This window comes from Antechinus flavipes, chromosome 3 (assembly GCF_016432865.1).
Source record: "Antechinus flavipes isolate AdamAnt ecotype Samford, QLD, Australia chromosome 3, AdamAnt_v2, whole genome shotgun sequence".
In the NCBI taxonomy this organism is placed as follows: Eukaryota; Metazoa; Chordata; class Mammalia; order Dasyuromorphia; family Dasyuridae; genus Antechinus; species Antechinus flavipes.
The window spans coordinates 153,979,912-153,999,968 of NC_067400.1; the positions used below are offsets into that span (position 1 = coordinate 153,979,912).

Consider the following 20,057-nt stretch of genomic DNA (forward strand, 5'->3'; position numbering starts at 1 on the left):
TGAGATACCACTACACACCTGTCAGATTGGCTAGAATGACAGGGAAAGATAATGCGGAGTGTTGGAGGGCATGTGGGAAAATAGGGACACTGATACATTGTTGGTGGAATTGTGAACACATCCAGCCATTCTGGAGAGCAATTTGGAACTATGCTCAAAAAGATATCAAACTGTGCCATACTCTTTGATCCAGCAGTGTTTCTACTGGGCTTATACCCCAAAGAGATACTAAAGAAGGGAAAGGAACCTGTATGTGCCAAAATGTTTGTGGCAGCCCTGTTTGTAGTGGCTAGAAGCTGGAAAATGAAAGGATGTCCATCAATTGGAGAATGGCTGGGTAAATTGTGGTATATGAATGTTATGGAATATTATTGTTTGGTAAGAAATGACCAGCAGGATGAATACAGAAAGGCTTGGAGAGACTCACATGAACTGATGCTAAGTGAAATGAGCAGAACCAGGAGATCATTATATACCTCAACAATGATACTGTATGAGGATGTATTCTGATGGAAATGGATCTCTTCGATAAAGAGAACTAATTCAGTTTCAACTGATCAATGATGGACAGAAGCAGCTACACTCAAAGAAAGAACACTGGGAAATGAATATGAACTGTTTGCATTTTTGCTTTTCTTCCCAGGTTATTTATACCTTCTGAATTCAGTTCTCCCTGTGCAACAAGAGAACTGTTCGGTTCTGCACACATATATTGTATCTAGGGTATACTGTAACCTATTTAACATGTAAAGGACTGCTTGTCATCTTGGGGAGGGAGTAGAAGGAAGGAGGGGAAAAAACGGGAACAGAAGAGAGTGCAAAGGATAATGTTGTAAAAAAATTACCCTGGCATGGGTTCTGTCAATAAATAGTTATTTAAAAAAACCAAAAACACAAATTGTTTTCTCCCTTCCTTTCCCCTACTTCCTACCTTAGACATCAAGTAACCCAATATATCTTAAGTATGTGCAATTCTTCTATATATATTTATACAGTTATCATATTGCACACACACAAAAAAAAATCAGATAAAAAAATTAGAAAGAAAACAAAAAGCAAGCAAACAGCAACAAAAAAAGGTGAAAATACAATGTTGCAATCCACACTCAGTTCCTTCAATTCCTTCTCTGGGTCCAGAAGGCTCTCTTCATCACAAGACCATTGGGATTGGCCTGAATCACCTCATTGTTGAAGAGACCAAGTCCATCAGAATTGATCATCTTATAATCTTGTTGCTGTGAACAATGTTCTCCTGGTTCTGCTCATTTCACTGAGCATCAGTTCATGTCTCTCTAAAATAATCCTCCTGGTCATTTCTTACAGAACAATAATATGAACTATAACTTATTCAGCCATTCCCCAACTGATGGTCATCCACTCAATTTCTAATTCCTTGACCCAGCAAAAAGAGCTGCTACAAATATTTTTGCACAAGTAGGCCCCTTTCCCTCCTTTATGTTCTCTTAGGGATACAGGCCCAGTAGAGACACTGCTGGATCAAAGAGTTTGCATCATTTGATAACCCTTTGGGCATAGTTCCAAATTTGAGCAGCCTTTTTAAAGGACCCCACTACATTAGTCACCTCCTAGCATGAGGAAAGAGCTAGAAAGTTCCTTAAAAGTTTGTTTTATCTACTCTACCTCTGGCCTACTTACAATAGCATCTCAGGATCCCACTCTGTAGTTGAAACACAGAAAAGTATATAAAAACTTTTGTGAATATGATTTTGCTTACCATTGATACATGGAATATGCATAATCTTATGAACAACATGAAATCTAGTAAACCTGATAGTTGAACAGTTCTTATTGAAAGAAAACTCAGGAGGCGTTGCATCCAAATAGTCTTGAATGAGTCAAGCTTGGCAAATGAAGTTGGAGTTGTGTATGTTTTTCCTGAGGTTGCTGAAGTGATACGGTGTGCTATAAAGCTGGCAAAGGTTTCACAATCAAAACTAATTTAGTTAACAAGCTTGTGTGCCTCCCAGAAAGGAGTGACAGGCTCATGACATTGCTATTGCCCCTTGCTGCCATGCCACAATCATTGGTGCATATGTTGAACCATGATGAAATCAGAGGAAAATTTTATGAAGTCCTTGAGACCGGAGACTCATCAATTTGCTGAAAAAGGACAAGTTTACTGTTCTGATTACCTAAAAGTTAGAATAGGTATAGTCTTTTAGCTATGGCTGTCCATAAGTCCTTGGGAGAAGGGGAGTCTGAAACAGCAACAGTAATGGTTAAATACTACTGAAGCATTGTCCTTCTTATTACTTTCTCATGACCAAAATTGTCTTCAGTTTACTTAAGTGCAATAAAAGTTTGTGGATGCACCCTTGCAGCAAATATTGATATCTAATAAGACTATCTGATTAGTCTCTCTCATCTTACCTGTCTCTTCTTTTTACAAAGGCAATGTGTGATGCAGAGTATTGAACTGATCATAGACATTCTCTCCAAGCTAAATATTTGCCTCTCTGAAGGCTTAGTATCAACAGACTAGACTGCTCTTCCATGAGTGAACAAGTTCATTGCTAACTTGGAGGGAAAACTGAGCCAAAATATTCTTGGCAATAGTGGAGCAGAAAGGGGCGGGGGGGAGAGAGCATGCTTTTAGAGATTTGATATACAGTGCTGCATTTTACTCATCTGGGTCAGAACACTCACAAATATCAAAATTGGTTGGATAAAAATGGTGGGGAAATTCAGAAGCTGCTAAATGAAAAATGTGAAATCCACAGAGTTTATCAGCAGAATAGTGCATAGATATATAAGAAGGCAAAATAAAATTCCTCAGAAGTGAAGCTTAGAGAAATGCTCATTCAAAATTTGACTTAATCTTCTATGTTATATGGCAAAAGGAGGTTTTCCCCCAAGGGTTCAAGGATGCCTCCGTTGCCCATCTCTATAAAGAAAAAGAAAATGGATCATTCTATGAAAATGGCGGGGAGGAAGGAAGGTAGATCTTTCCCTTAGTTATTGCTGTTAAGATTCTTAACAGAGTGCTCCCTAATAGACGGATGCTTCAACTGGAAACAGAAATCTACAGAAGGGCCAGTGTGGCTTCAGAAAGAATGGAGGAGTGATTGATATGGTGGCCTTATTATTCCTTTTTTAGGGAAAAAAAAAACTTTAAAAATGTGGGCCACCTTTACTAAAGTCTCTAATGATCTTTTCAATTGAGAGTTGCTTTAGTGATTCACTTGTTTCTTAAAAACTTTTAGGAATTTATGGATGTTATATGATGTATCTTATATGTGTACTCTCCTCTATCTCCAAATGAATACTTCTATCCTTATAATGTAAAATAATTAAGAATGTATTTATTAAACAATTTGACTTGTTAAAATTTCTAATTGTGCCAAACTAGTGGACAATTAAATCATTATTATTTCAGGAAAAAACTACTCTTTATATATTTTATTAGGTATGTTGAGGGCTTTGCTTTTTAAACAAATTGATATATTATTTATTTTGAACATTTATTTGTATTAAAAACATTACTTGACTAAGTATAAATTTTCTCTGTGTATAAAAGTACTGTTTGTCTATTTATAGCACTTTTTTGGACTCTGAGACAAGAAGAGCCATGGGCGAACAAGCAGTAGCTCTTGCTAGAGCAGTTAAATATTCTTCTGCTGGAACAGTGGAATTTCTTGTAGATTCAAGGAAGAATTTTTACTTCTTAGAAATGAATACTAGACTTCAGGTAAGAAAAGCAACAGTTCTGTTTCCCCAGCATCCATCTCCACACCTGTTTTAAACAAAAAAAACTTCGAAGTAGAAACGCATATATTCTTAACTAGATACTTTGCTAGAATTGAATTGCTTGCGTCTGTGAGTTCACAATAAGAATCTAGTCCCTGTGCTTTGATGGTTTTGTTCCTTAGCTATTAAAATCTCTTTACTTTTTAAATGTGTATGTAGACATAAATGTGTGCACATATACTCATGATTTGACGGACCCAGTAAGCCAGAATTTAAATATCTAGATGATCTAGATCTTTAAACTGTGTAAGTAATTCCAAGTGTTTTTATTGCTTAAATTTTTCTTTGGAATTCATCTTTTGGAATTGTCTTTAGAACCTGTTAAGCTTTTCAGGTTAAATTTGACATTTCGAAGTATCTAACAGATAAATCTTGTAAAGTTTGATGGAACAAAGTCTGCTGGGAATACTTTAATTTTTTTGGACGGGAGGTTCAATTCAGTTATGAAGTTATACACCCTTTTTTTCCAATAGCCTTAAAACTGTCTTTAAAGACAGCCACAAATGCTCTATTTCATTTCCAATGTTATTGTGGCTTTCTAAGATGACTAATTTGAGGAAGACATACATACATTCTATTTTTTAAAATCAATTTTCAAAATTTTTCTTAGCACATATGTGTTTAAAATATATACACACATTCATAAGCAAACAGATAAATACACCAGAATTTAAAACAGAAGTTTTGTTAGTTTCAGCATTTTCCCAGAATGTGTGTGTGTGTGTGTGTGTGTGTGTGTGTGTGTATGCATATGCATATGCATATATATATATATATATATATATATATTTTATTTTTTGCTGAGACAATTGGGGTTAAAGTGACTTATCCAGGATCACACAACTAGGTAGTGTTAAGTGCCTGAGGTCAAATTTGAACTCAGGTCCTTTTGACTTCAGGGCTGGTACTCTGTCCATTGCACCACCTAGCTGCCCCTTTTCTGATATTTTAATAGTAATTTTAAAAAATAGGATTTTTATTTGTGCTTTTCTATTTGGTGACCAATGTATAAACCCTGAAATTATATAAAATATTTCAGATTGTACCAGCTTTATTTTTATTTGATTAATTTTAAATATAATTTCCTTATATATTTTATAATATAATAATACAGTGATACTTAGAGATAGTCCTATATCAAAAAGTAACAGAAAAAGTTCCTTGAACATGGAATCATTGTCATAGAGTCTTTTCTTTAAAACCATATACTTTATTTTTTAGACCTTCTCATTCAGAATCTTGAATTAATTGACTTTATTTTTCTTTATTCCACAGCAAGTGGAATCAGCAGGTGCAGAGGAATAAGATAGGGTGGACGGCCTCCTGAAATGACAGCAAAAAAATGGGAGCTATCATATTGCTATCAGTAGAAGTGACCAAAAAAAGAAAAGGCTAAATATTTAGATGTATATATGATAGTAGAATATCAATAATATTATGTCATATAACAGTATGACTATGGTTGTTTATATCAATAACTTTTGAGACATAAAAAAACTTGAAGTTATTTTCATTATACTTAATATACAACAAAGTATAACTCTGTTGCCTCATTATACTGTGATGATGATGATGTTGATTTTTCAAAGGAAGTGCCCGTTGGAGGGAAAAAACCTCCATCGGGAGCAGTATTTCCTGGGATCTATCATCTGGTGTGTACTATCTTTTTTAAGTACTTATCCCACATAAAATAATTTTTTTCCTTAAGAGATATAGAAATTCTCTTTGAGTTGAAAGATTGAAGGGATCGGTTCATATTGTTGCTGTGGCTTTTTGGTCATTTAGGAACAAGTATGAAATAACACAAGGATTTCCTTCCTCTTTCTACAAGGCTTCTAATTGTAGACTAATAGAATGACCTTGGTGAAGCTATGACTAGCTGAATCATTGAATTATCTCTATTGAAGTCTTCTTATTCTTCCTCTGCTATGGCTGAGTAAACTTTCTTTCTTAACAGTTGCATGAAGCATCTCATTAAACAAGTGTCATTTTGTTCCAGTATCAGGTACAAACTATCAGGGAAATAGCTTGAATCAGTACTATCCTACAATAGGAGCATAAATTCTGGCAGTGGATATTTTTGTTGTTGTTGTTGTTATTTTTTGTTATCCCTCCTTCCCTTCATCTTCCTTCCTTCCTTCATCCTGTAATGCCCGGGCTAGCTCTCTGGATGGCCTTAGGACCAATCAGAGTCAGGATCAGTCATAGTCCTTGGTCTTTAAGAGGAGAAGTGAAGGAGGCAGTAAGCTGCCATGTGGCTCTTTAAAGATGGATCCTGGATTCTGGAGTCTGGAGGCTGAAGTCTTCCCTGCTGAGTGCTCTGTGACAGAGAGAATCTGACTCTCTCCCTTAGCCCTCCAACCCTTCCCTGTTACCTCACCACAAAATATATATGTTTATAGAGCCATTATATCACATTGAGTAGGTACTTAGCCTTAAGTACTCTGCTATTTTAGATTCAAGTACACCTTTTCAGAATTCCAGCCCTCTGCAATAGTTCCCACCCTCTACACTTTCCCTCCCTCTTCCCTCTCTCCCTCCTCCTTCCCTCCCTTCTTCTTTCTATTTTCCTCCTCCCTCCCTTTCTCCTTTCCTTCCCTTCCTTCCTTCCTCCTTTTCTTCTGTTCATCCGTCCTTCCTTCCCCATCCTTCCTTCCATCTGTCTGTCCTTCCATCCTTCCTCTCTCTGTGTGTGTGAGTAAATGTATATTTCGGGGAACAAATTGTATTTTTCACCCTGAGGATTAAGCCTATACATGATACTTATTTTGTATTTAATTTATACTTTAACATATTTAACATGTATTGGTCATCCTGCCATTATGGGGAGGGAGTGGGGGGAAAGGAGGGGAAAAATTGGAACAAAAGGTTTGGCAATTGCCAATGCTGTAAAATTACCCATGCATATAACTTGTAAATAAAAAGCTATTAAAAAAAAAAAGTCTATACATGGAAAGGCTGATTGTTATCATACTGGTATTCAAGATTTGAGTAAAGTTTTCTAAGCATCCATGCAGAGTTCATAAGTCTTGGTCTTCTTGATAGCTTATAGTTTCTTGGTTGTATTCTTTCCAGAAGTCCTGCCTTGTGGCACTAAGGGAAAGATCTTGGTACTGAATGTAGTATGGATATCATGTGCCTTATTCTGGCTTGCAATCCTACTTCAGGTACCTGAGCTACAACTATTAGTGGTTTTCATATTTTGCCTTCTATTACAGATCATGATGAGAATTTGGGTCTAGAGCAGGAATTCTAAACCATTTCTTCCTCAGGATTTGAGTATTCTCTGTGACCTGGATCAAGTCCTATTACATATTGCAGTGCTAGATAGATGAAGAGATATAACTTAAAAGGTTGAGGGAGGAATCTTTTTTCTTATATGCCTTTTTCCCACCCAGAGCAAGTATAAAAAGGTCATCCTTTTTTTACTTTCTGTTCTCTTTTTTACATTTCCTCCTTATCCCTGTTTCTCGTCTTCTCGCCCTTACTGGTATTCATTCCCCTTACCTTATTTTTCCTGCTTTTTTGTTTTTATTTTGAGTTTATTTTATTTGCTTCACGATGTTATTTTTCATCATTCTTGAAGTGGTTATAGAGGGAATTGTTGCAAATTTGAAGTTTTCACATTTCCATCTGCTGAAGTCTTTAATAATTTCAGCATTGTTGGTTTTTTATTTTGTTGTTGTTATTGTTGATTCTCTAGAATTAGAATTGCATGTGCGTGTTACCTCAATTTCTTTTTCTTGTCATATTGACAGCTAAAGTTTGTCTCACATTTGAATAGTGATAGTGAACATTCTTTATCCCTGATCTTAGTGGAAATGCTTCTAGTTTATCCCCTTTACAAATAATTCTGGTTTTTGTTTTAGATAGATACTACTTATTATTTTAAGGAAATTTTTATTTTTACTCTTTCCATTGTTTTTAATAAGAATGGTTATCATGTCTCATCAAAAGATTTTTCTACATTTCTTAATATAATTTTGTTGTCCTTGTTATCATATGCTCAATTATATTTATAGTTTTCCTAACATTTTTTCATCTCTTGTATAAATATGTTTTACTCATATAGCATATAATATATTACTGTATTGCTGAAGTTATCTTGCTTTTTTATTGATAGTCATTAGATATATTGGTCTAGAGTTTCTATCTTTTGACTCTCTTTAATTTTGTTATGATGATCACATTTATATCATAGAAGGAATTTAGTAGAATCTTTTTTTTTTTTAATTTTCTAACAGTTTTTTGAATATTGGAATTTTTCTTTCATGCTTGATAGAATTCACTTGTAAATCTCTATTGTTCAGAGATTTTTTTTCTTTAGGAACTCATTTATCTTTTGTTCATTTATTCATTTATTTTTTGCCTTTTTTTTTTTGTGGAGGCAATTGGGGTAACTTGCCCAGGGTCACACAGCTTGAAATGTTAAGTGTTTGAGGTCAAATTTGAACTCAGGGCCTCCTGATTTCAGGGCTGGTACTCTATTCACTGTGCCACCTAGCTGCTCCATTTTATTTATTTTTAATTTCTTTCTTTTTCTTTTCTTTTCTTTTTCTTTTTCTTTTTTTTTTGGCAAGGCAGTTAGTTAAAATAAAGAAAAAAACTCATTTTCTTTATTACTAAATTTTTTTTTGTGTTTTTGCTTTCGGTATTTTTATTTTCTTCTTTCATTATCAAGATTTCTATTTTTGAGCTTAATTTAATTTAATTTAATTAATATTTATAGCCATCATTTCATCCTTAGCAATTTTAAAAAAATATCTTTTGACCATTTATCAATTATGAGATAGTTATTTTTGTAAATTTGACTTAATTCTCTACATGTCTTAGAAATGAGATCTATTTCAGAGCAACTTTCTATAAAAGATTTTTCCCCAAGTTTCTTGATTCTCTTTTAATTTTGGCTATATTGGTTTTGTTTGTGCAAAACTTTAAAAATTTTATGTAATGAAAGTTTTCCACTTTACCTCCTGCTAACTTTTCTTTCTGTTTGGCCATGAACTCTTCTCTTATCCATAAATTTTTCCCCATACTCCTCTGATTTGCTTATGATGCAGTATAAATTATATACCGATTTTGAGCTTATCTTGGTTTGTGGCATGACATATTGATGGACATCTTGCTTGTTTTGGACTGTTTTCCTTTTTCTGTAACAGTTCTATCAGATAGTCAATAATTCCCAGTTGCCAGGATCTGAGAGTTTGTCGAACACTTGTTTATTTATTCTGAATTTGTTCTTGTAAATATTCCTGTTTTTCTAGATAGCTAAATGGTATTGTGCATATTCCACTATATTAGGAATCACAAAGATGCAAATCTTTCTTTACCCTCTTACTAAGTGCATGATTATGGACAAGTCATGTAACTTTTATCTGACTTAGTTTTTTCAAATGTAAAATAAAGATTATTATCGAATTTGTAGGATTAATATGAAAATCAAATGGGGTTATATTTTTAAGTGCTTAACTTTAGTTTGTACAGAGTAGTCAATTAATAAATGCTTTCCATCTTCTTTCATTGTGAGTAGTAAGTTGTGAGTGTGAGTGAAAGAGAATTGGTACTGGAAATGGTTGCCAAAGATGCTTTGTTATCTGGAGGAGTTTGGTCTTAGGTAATACCATAAGATTGAAAGAGCCATAAACAAAAGGTTCGAGATTAAACCTTAATTTAATTAAGGTTCTTAAATATGTGAGAAAGGCGTGAGATTGCTTGTGTTGGGGGTGGAGTCCTGAATTTGGACAATGACAGGTGTGGGTGAAAAGAGCATGACAAGGGTAGGAAGTTATAGAGATAAAAACAGAAGCCACTTTCACATAAACCAGATCTCCCCAGGAAGACCTAGAGGTAAAAACTGAGGCCAGGGATTGACAGAGCTTGAATCTCAGGGAAACAATGCTATGTGCTATGAGTATTTGTATGATTGATTGTTCTTTTTCAAAGAGTACCAAAGTGATATCACTCTGTTGGAGTCAGACAGTAGCTGATCAAACCAATATAAGCTTAGAAACTCTACCACAAATAGTCCATATGAACATTTTTCAGTGCAGCTCTCTCACTAAATTTTTGCATGTTACATTTCTTTTGAGTTACTGCAATTCTGCTTTGCTCATAGTACATAACATTTTCTTTGATGAGGGCACACTATACTGGGAGATCCATTGTTAGTGTATCACACTTGTCACAATCAGTTCCAAAGTTCTTCAGAGTGACCTTGAGAATGTCCTTGTGTTGCTTCCTCTAACCATCATGGGAGTGCTTGCTTTACGTGAGTTCTCTATAAAAATGACATTTACTTTAGACATTTGAACAATATGGAACAATATGGCCAGTCCATCAGGGTTTCATTCTGTGTAATAGAGTTTTTATGTTTGCCAATTTAACTTGAAAAAGACCTTAGTGTCTGTTACTTTATTTTGCTGGATGATTTTCAGAATCTTCCTAAGACAATTGAAATGGAAACAATTCACTTTCATGTATGGCACTATCCAGTTTCACATGTATATAATTTTTTGTTACTATCTTAGAGGAAAAGCTGAGCCAACACTTGGTTCACTGCAATGGAGCAGAAAAGAAGTGGGCAATTTTCAGAGCTACTTTATGCAGAATTTTAGTTACTCATCTGGACAAGAGCATTTCTAAACCTCAAGATTGGTTTAAAAGAAATGTTGGGGAAATTCAGACGCTTCTAACTAAGAAACAAGAACTACATAGGATTTACTAGCAAGATAATTCATCTTTCTCAATGAAGGTATCATTTAACTCCATCAAAAGTAAAGTGCAAACAAAGCTGAGAGAGATGTAAGATCCTTGGCTCAATAAGAAGGCAGATGAAATTAAGCTTTACTCTGATGATAAATAATCCAAAACACTTTTTTGATGCCTTGAAGGTAGAAGAATGGTAAATCTCAACTATTCAGTGTTGATAGATCAGTTGATAGTTGATCATTAAACTGGATTGTTTAGTGATATTGTTAAACTCATACCTTTATTAGATTATTTTGCAGTTGTGTAGAAAAGTGATTGAACACTGGAATTAAATCAACCAAGCTAGAGATAATTAAGTAGTCTGGGAATTAGATGAAAGTCAAAGAAAAGGAAGAGATCAAATTAAATCTGAATTTGAGCATCAGATAACGAGAAAAATCATTAATACCTCTAGAGAAGTTGTGAGGAAGGCATTTGTTTAGGAGAAGAAGGTAGATTCAGTCTTTGACATATTGAAATTGGAGTCAGCAAGGTAGCAGCTGAGATTTTTATCTCTGGTTACATTTGAATGCTATTGTTGTTAAGTCTGACTCTTTGGGCTCCATTTGGGGTTTGCTTGGCAAAGATACTATATAGGTTTGTCATTTCTTTTTACAGAAGAGGAACTGAACCACCAGTATTAAGTGACTTGCCTAGGGTCACACAGTTAGTGTCCGAGGTCAGATTTGGACTGAGAAAAGTGATTCTTCCTGATGTCAGGTCCAGCACTCTATCTACTCTGTCACCTAATTGCTCTGCCTCCATGCTATATATATCAGAGAATTTTTCGATCTAGATCATGATACATGTAAAGAACATGTGTATGTGTGTGTATTATTAAATAAGGAAGTAGTTTTTTAGTTTTTGATGTTTGCTGCTTTTTGATGTTTTGCTACTTTTTTCAACTGTTAAGTCCTGTGGTCTTTTCCATTCCTTTGGGATCTTTGCTCTTTTCAGACATTTTGAAAAACAATTTCTCATTGCTATACATATTCTGTTTCCTATTGTATTCACTTCATTTCTTTGGGTTTTTTTTTTCCCCTTTCTGACTGCTTTTTAAAATTTCTTTTTCTTAATTACCATGTAAGAAGGCATTGCAGTAAGCAGTAAGATTTTTAGGAAGGGACAATAATTCTTTATCATTCTCTTCTTTTATAATTATATTTCTCTGGTGTTTTTTTCTTTCTTTCAACCCAAAATGTCAACAAATATTTATCAGTTAGCAGAACATAAATCAGTTATTGTTTTTGTGGAAAATGATAGTATTATTCAATAGAAGGACTTTTTGAATAGAAGGAAGAATATAACCATTGACCATGATTTGTTAGAGAGTTCAGTGATTTCTTCCAGATAAACATTAAATGATTCTGGAGTTTCTCTAATAGTCACTTTTCCTAATTCTTTTACTAGCCTTAAATTATAATACTTAAGACACATTCACCAAATTTTCTATCTTCCTAGTGCCATATTGTCCCTAATTACTATTTCAGTTTGATCTAGGAGAGTTGTAATTTCCCTTGTTTTTTCCCTTTGCAAGCTTTCTCTATTAAAATGGTAGTTTTTCTAGCTTCCGAATTTTTATGTTTAATCAATCAACCAACATTAATTGGCTGCTAGTTTTTGCTACAGCTTACTAAGAACTGAATTGGATACTGATAAACATTTGTTCCCTATTCCTAGAGAGGAACAGAGAAGGACGCTTTGTTCTTATACTGCCATGTGCTGCCTGATCTCCACAAATTTTTTACTTTTAGATTCAAGAGAGAAGAGAGGAGAGGATCATACTACTGTAATCCCAACTCTACTGTTTCATCTTTTTATGTGGGAAGAGGAGAATCTTCTATTCATTTATGATTTTTTTTCATTGAGTTGGTGGGAATGGCTTCTATTCTATCACATGTAGCCTGATCTTTTATCCTTGTAAAAAGAGACCAACATAATTTCTATCATTCATAGTGTTATATCATTTCTTAAACAATTTAACTGATGACTATTTTCTTGCATTTATATTCATAGAATGGCTTCTTCTGTCTTCACCTTTCAGTTTTTATTAGATAAATTTTTTTTTAATGATTTGGTTTTTTTGTTTGTTTGTTTTTTACTTATTTTATTTTATTTTTTAAAATTAAATAACTTTTTATTGACAGAACCCATGCCAGGGTAATTTTTTACAACATTATCCCTTGCACACTCTTCTGTTCCGATTTTTCCCCTCCCTCCCTCCACCCCCTCCCCCAGATGGCAAGCAGTCCTATACATGTTAAATAGGTTACAGTATATCCTAGATACAATATATGTGTGCAGAACCAAACAGTTCTCTTGTTGCACAGGGAGAATTGGATTCAGAAGGTAGAAATAATCCAGGAAGAAAAGCAAATATGCGAGCAGTTTATATTCATTTCCCAGTGTCCTTTCTTTGGGTGTAGCTGCTTCTGTCCATCATTGATCATTTGAAACTGTGTTAAATCTCTTTGTCGAAGAGATCCACTTCCATCAGAATACATCCTCAAACAGTATCGTTGTTGAGGTATATAATGATCTCCTGGTTCTACTCATTTACTTAGCATCAGTTCATGTAAGTCTCGCCAGTCCTCTCTGTATTCATCCTGCTGATCATTTCTTACAGAACAATAATATTCCATAACATTCACATACCACAATTTACTCAACCATTCTCCAGTTGATGGGCATCCATTCATTTTCCAGTTTCTAGCCACTACAAACAGGGCTGCCACAAACATTTTGGCACATACAGGTCTCTTTCCCATCTTCAGTATCTCTTTGGGATATAAGCCCAGTAGTAACACTGCTGGATCAAAGGGTATGCACAGTTTGATAACTTTTTGAGCATAGTTCCAAATTGCTCTCCAGAGTGGCTGTATATATTAGACAAAAATTTAATGAAGTTCACATTTGAAAATAATTGTGTTCAGTCCTGAAGTCAGGAGAATTTGAGTTCAAATCTCAGTGTCCCCTTCCCTCCCAAAAAAGAAGAATAGTATGGGAAAGAGGATTCTGGGAAGATGGTGCAGTAAGTTCGTACATTTCATGCTCTTCAGATTTTCCCCACAAACAGAACAAATTTGCACCTCAGAGCAAACATAGATTGGTGAAAAATCAAGAAAACTTGAGGCAGAATAGAGATTCTCCTGGGATAACCCAAAAGACTCAAAGAAAGATCCCAGACTGCAAATAAAAGTGTGAAGTGCAAACACCTCCAGACTAGGTTCACAGAAATACCAAGTGGGGAGCCCTGAGGCTAGTTGGGTTTGACAGGAGCCTCAGCAGGAACCACAGAAACTTTTACTTCCTGGATTATTTCAAAATTTGGTGTCTGAGTCCAGGAAGACTGAGAGGACTTCAGCTGATTAAGAACACCAGCCCAGCTGTGCTGCAGAGACATAGCCCTTGGGGAGAAGGAATTAGCTCACTTAGTGTGTACAGAAGCAGTGGGGCCAGCACTTGGAGAAGGAGTGGAATTTTTGGTTTGCAGTTCCAGGTTAGAGGAGAGAACTGAAATAAAGCACCATTCCCTCACTTCAGTATTAGAAGTGCTTATACTAATACTTCTCATTTTGAAGAAAAACCAATTGGCAAAAGAATAAAGAACCCAATGTATTATGGGTATAGGGAAAATTGGGGTTCATCTTTAGAGTAGGACACTTATGTAAACAAAGCTCTTTTTACACCAAAGAGTAATGTTCAATGACTCCCTTCTCAGAGAGAATTTATATAAGAACTCAAAGAATTTAAAAATTAAATGAGAGACATTGAAGAAAACCTAAAAAATATATTTAAAAAAAAATTGCACAAAAACTAAGATTATGAAAAAAAAAAAGTTAACCAACTAGAATGTGACAACCGCGTTAGTACCCAGGACACCTCAGAATCAACCGAAATCAGGATAAGCAAAAGTCCTTAGTCTTTATTCTTGGTCTTTAGACACAGGATTGAAAGGGTGGAAGCTGAATCTCCGCAACCGCCTTCTCCCTAGTCTACCTCCAAGAGTGACCCTGGCTAGTCTTACTCCATCCCTTAGTCCCTCCTACAATCCTCTGTATACACCAATCATTGAGCCAGCACAGGATAGTGGGATGGGCCATTTTCCAAGAATATGCCCATAGAGTATTGTCTAATCAGTAGTTAGCCTCAAGTGCTCGGCAGTCCTGATCTCAGTGCATTAACTCAATAGTTTCAGCCCTCTACACTAGAAAAGGAGATATAGAATGTTAAAGATGAAAATAACGCTTTAAAAATTAGAATTGGACAAGGGAAGCCCGTGAAGCTATAAGAGACCAAGAAATAACAAAACAATATAAAGAATGAAAAATTAGAACAGAATGTGAAGCATAAGAAAAACAACAGATCTGGAGAACAGATTAAGAAAAGAAAACATAAGGATAATTGGACTACCTGAAAGCTATGACCAAAAAAACTCCTGACATAATTATGTAAGAAATAATCCAACAAAATTGACCTGGAGTGATAGAACAGGAAGGAAAAATAGAAATAGGAAAAAAATCCACCTATCACCACTTCAAAGAGATCTTTTGTGGAATATTATTAGCAAAATTTGAAAACCCCAGACCAAAGAGAAAATTCTGCAAGAAACAAGTAAAAAACAAATTCAAATACAGTTGGGAGTTACAATTAGAAATGTATAGGATTTATCAGAAGCCCATAATAAAAAACTGCAAATACTGGAATCATATAAGCAGGCAATCAAAAGAACTTTTTCCCCTTTCACCTGCATATCCAGCAAAATTAACTATCATATTGAATGAAAAAAATGGATGTTCAATGAACTTGCAGATTTTCAGGACTTTTCTTTCAACCAAATTGGAACTTAATAGAAAATTTAACATATAAGAGCCAATATCAAAGATCAATTTATTTATTTTAAGGTGGAACAGCGTATTTTCTTTTTATTTGTGTCTTTAGTATAATCCCTGTACTAAGATGTGGATTTCTGTTTATAGTTCCTTTTTATTTACAAAAACATATTCATGGGTAATTTTTCAACATTGACCCTTGCAAAACCTTCTGTTCCAACTTTTCTCCTTTCCCCCCACCCTCTTCCCTAGATGGCAAGTAGTCCAGTACATGTTAAATATAACATATGTTTACATTTATACAGTTAATCTTGCTGCTCAAGAAAAATCAGATCTAGAAAGGTTAAAAAAAAAATCTGAGAAAGAAAACAAAAATGCAAACAAACAATAACAGATAGAGTAGAAATGCTATGTTGTGGTCCACACTCATTTCCCAAAGTTCTTTCTCTGGATGTAGTTGATTCTCTTCATTGCTGAACAATTGGAACTGCTTTGTATCATCTCATTGTTGAAGAGAGACACTTCCATCAGAATTGATCATCTTGTTGTTGCCGTGTATAATAATTTTCTGGTTCTTCTCATTTTGTTTAGCATTAGTTCATGTAAGTCTCTCCAAGCCTCTCTGTATTCATCCTGCTGGTCATTTTTTACAGAACAATAATATTCCATAATATTCATATACCACAATTTATTCAGCCATGCTCCAATTGATGGGCATCCATTCAATTTCCAGTTTCTGGCCACTACAAAAAAGGCTGCCAAAAACATTTTTGCACATATAGGTCCCTTTCCCTTCTTTAAGATCAGAGATTACATTAAAAGAATTTAGCATGGACAAATATTTTTTTTTTTTTAAACATGGAACTGTCTACCATATGTTTAAAGTTGACATCAGCAATTGGGCAGCTCAAAAAAAAAGATTGGGATAATTGGACTACCTGAAAGCTATGACCAAAAAAACTCCTGACATAATTATGTAAGAAATAATCCAACAAAATTGACCTGGAGTGATAGAACAGGAAGGAAAAATAGAAATAGGAAAAAAATCCACCTATCACCACTTCAAAGAGATCTTTTGTGGAATATTATTAGCAAAATTTGAAAACCCCAGACCAAAGAGAAAATTCTGCAAGAAACAAGTAAAAAACAAATTCAAATACAGTTGGGAGTTACAATTAGAAATGTATAGGATTTATCAGAAGCCCATAATAAAAAACTGCAAATACTGGAATCATATAAGCAGGCAATCAAAAGAACTTTTTCCCCTTTCACCTGCATATCCAGCAAAATTAACTATCATATTGAATGAAAAAAATGGATGTTCAATGAACTTGCAGATTTTCAGGACTTTTCTTTCAACCAAATTGGAACTTAATAGAAAATTTAACATATAAGAGCCAATATCAAAGATCAATTTATTTATTTTAAGGTGGAACAGCGTATTTTCTTTTTATTTGTGTCTTTAGTATAATCCCTGTACTAAGATGTGGATTTCTGTTTATAGTTCCTTTTTATTTACAAAAACATATTCATGGGTAATTTTTCAACATTGACCCTTGCAAAACCTTCTGTTCCAACTTTTCTCCTTTCCCCCCACCCTCTTCCCTAGATGGCAAGTAGTCCAGTACATGTTAAATATAACATATGTTTACATTTATACAGTTAATCTTGCTGCTCAAGAAAAATCAGATCTAGAAAGGTTAAAAAAAAAATCTGAGAAAGAAAACAAAAATGCAAACAAACAATAACAGATAGAGTAGAAATGCTATGTTGTGGTCCACACTCATTTCCCAAAGTTCTTTCTCTGGATGTAGTTGATTCTCTTCATTGCTGAACAATTGGAACTGCTTTGTATCATCTCATTGTTGAAGAGAGACACTTCCATCAGAATTGATCATCTTGTTGTTGCCGTGTATAATAATTTTCTGGTTCTTCTCATTTTGTTTAGCATTAGTTCATGTAAGTCTCTCCAAGCCTCTCTGTATTCATCCTGCTGGTCATTTTTTACAGAACAATAATATTCCATAATATTCATATACCACAATTTATTCAGCCATGCTCCAATTGATGGGCATCCATTCAATTTCCAGTTTCTGGCCACTACAAAAAAGGCTGCCAAAAACATTTTTGCACATATAGGTCCCTTTCCCTTCTTTAAGATCAGAGATTACATTAAAAGAATTTAGCATGGACAAATATTTTTTTTTTTTTAAACATGGAACTGTCTACCATATGTTTAAAGTTGACATCAGCAATTGGGCAGCTCAAAAAAAAAGATTGGGATGGAATTGTATAATTTGACTCTATATAGCAAAACTGCATATTATGGAGTAGAATTAAAGGAGAAGAGTTAGCAAGGATAGGAAAGAAGAGATACATATATAAACACTATCACAAGGATTAGGAATAGAATTTGTTAGAAAAAAATGCAACCAGTAATCATTGATCTTTGACAAAATCAAAATTAAAGACTCAAGCAAGAGAAAAATCTATATTACATGCCAGCAATACTAATATTGTTTTAGATGTGTGTTTATATATGGGTAAATGTGTGTATATCTGTGTGTTTGAGAATATGTAGATATATAAATAGGTTGCTCTATGTATATATATAATTATAGACATGAATGGGTCCATTGGTGGGTGTAAAGGTATATGTATATATCTGCATGTGTATGTATGTGTATGTATGCATTCATATATATATATGACATATCTGTCTTCAACTATAGCCTGCTTAGAGAAGATGGGAAGATGAAAAGGGAAAAAAAGAACAGTTAAAAAAGCATAAAACACAGAACAAAAGAATAATTCACAAGGAAACAAAGAAAATAACGGATACTCATATATATAATTTCTACTAGTTTTATATATCGTTTCTTGAACTCGTAATTTATTATTATATTATATTTTGAATTCTCCCTGATGTTCTGCTGTGTGCTGGACAATGTTGTTTTATTTTGTTTTGTTTTTCTTTTATATTTTCTTTTTTTTTTTTCCTATTCTCTCTTTTTTTAAAAAAATAAAATACATTTTTGGCCAAAGGCCTAGTTCTTTTGATTATTTGTATATATGATTCCAACACTCAGAACAAATGCCATTGTCCTGAATTTCCACTGCACAACTCAGCACAAGGATATTTGTCCTGTGATTTTGAAGCGAAACAAGGTTATTGATATAGAATGGAATTGCCAGGAACATTTATGATCTCTCTCTGTAAAGGAAAACTTTTAAAGGAGTTTAGTTCTCTGCTCTCCCAAAAGGAAATGCAAAAAGTAAGATGAATTGAGAAGGCTTTGAATATCAAATTCTAGTCTGTCTTTGGAGTAAAGAGATTTCAATAATACCTTATTTTAAGTTATTAAGTTTAGTTGATGGTGGGCAGTTTTGCTAATGGAGTATGGAGTAAGAAAAATAAAATCTTGCAGAGGGAAAATATGCACCTTTAAATAGAAGGTTATCAAGCCTTCTTGATGAAAAATCAGAGCTCTGTAGTGACTTTGAACTCCAGCCACACATGTTAAAAGAATTATATAAAGGTAAACACAAACAAACAATGACAATGAACTAAATAAAGAACTGTTTAAATATGGCGATATGATACATGTATCTCTTTTGAAGGCTCTCATCCTTAGAGATCATAGAGTTTGAGGAAAGAGAAAGGAAAAGTATAGGTTGTGGGGAGAAAAAGGAAACTTATGGATAATTTGTTTTCACAAAATCTGGGAGCAAAAGTTTTCTCTGTATAATTAAGGTGGGGTTGGGGCACAGTGCCTATTGCTGACACTTGAATCCTGTTCTCATCTAAGCTGATCACTGGAAGGAAGAGTATACACACACACACACACACACACACACACACACAACTGAATAAAGAACTACAGTTCTGTAAACAGGAAATAAGGAAAAAAAGGAGAATGGGGGGAAGTAACTGAAAAAGTATTAAAAGGGGGATTAGTCCTAAGCAAACAACTAATGAAAGCTGTGCAAAAATATTTATAGTCTTTTTGGGATGGTAAAGAATAGTGCCCATAGAACTAGGAGAATTATTTATATAGTGACAAAAATATAGTAAAGACAAGCAACTCAAAACTTTGGTAATTGTAATGATCAGATATATTTTTAAAGAACTAACTATGAAACATGATATCTATCTCCTATATTAATAGTTGTAGGGAAGAAAGGGCTTGGTAGTAGGCTCTGTACAGCTTATACCCTTGCCTTATATTTCTTCCTTTCTGATCAAGAGATATAAAAGACTCTTGAGGAAGGAGACAAAATCTTTTCAGACATGACCCATACCGATTTACTTTTTGCTTGATTATATTTTCTTGTAATGGAGGTTTGGTTTTTCTTTTGTTTTCAGTAAGGGGACATGTTTTGGCATAAAAGAATCAGAAGATTTTTGGAGATTATCAAAAAAAAATTTTAAAGCATAGTATACTATTTCTAAGGTCTTAGTTTTTAAATAACATATTTGGTGTAAATTTATTTTATATTATGCCAGATGAATTTTATCTACCTTTTTCATATACATTTTATTGTCACACTTCTATGAAAGGGATCCAAATTATTTTTTTACACGTCTTTGTCGAGATTTTAAAGAAAGGAAAGGGACTTGTATGTGCAAGAATGTCTGCGGCAGCCCCCTTTATAGTGGCCAGAAACTAGAAACTGAGTGGATGCCCATCAATAGGAAAATAACTGAAT

At 34.1% G+C, this 20,057-nt stretch overlaps 1 protein-coding gene across 1 annotated transcript in view; it reads left to right on the forward strand.

Moving 5' to 3' along the window:
- Positions 1-20,057, forward strand: part of PCCA (propionyl-CoA carboxylase subunit alpha) — a 459,620-nt gene that overhangs the window by 199,855 nt on the left and 239,708 nt on the right. The window contains exon 12 of the mRNA XM_051984074.1: positions 3,559-3,709. Within this exon, the coding sequence (XP_051840034.1) occupies positions 3,559-3,709 (151 nt within the window). The remainder of the gene's footprint in view (positions 1-3,558; positions 3,710-20,057) is intronic.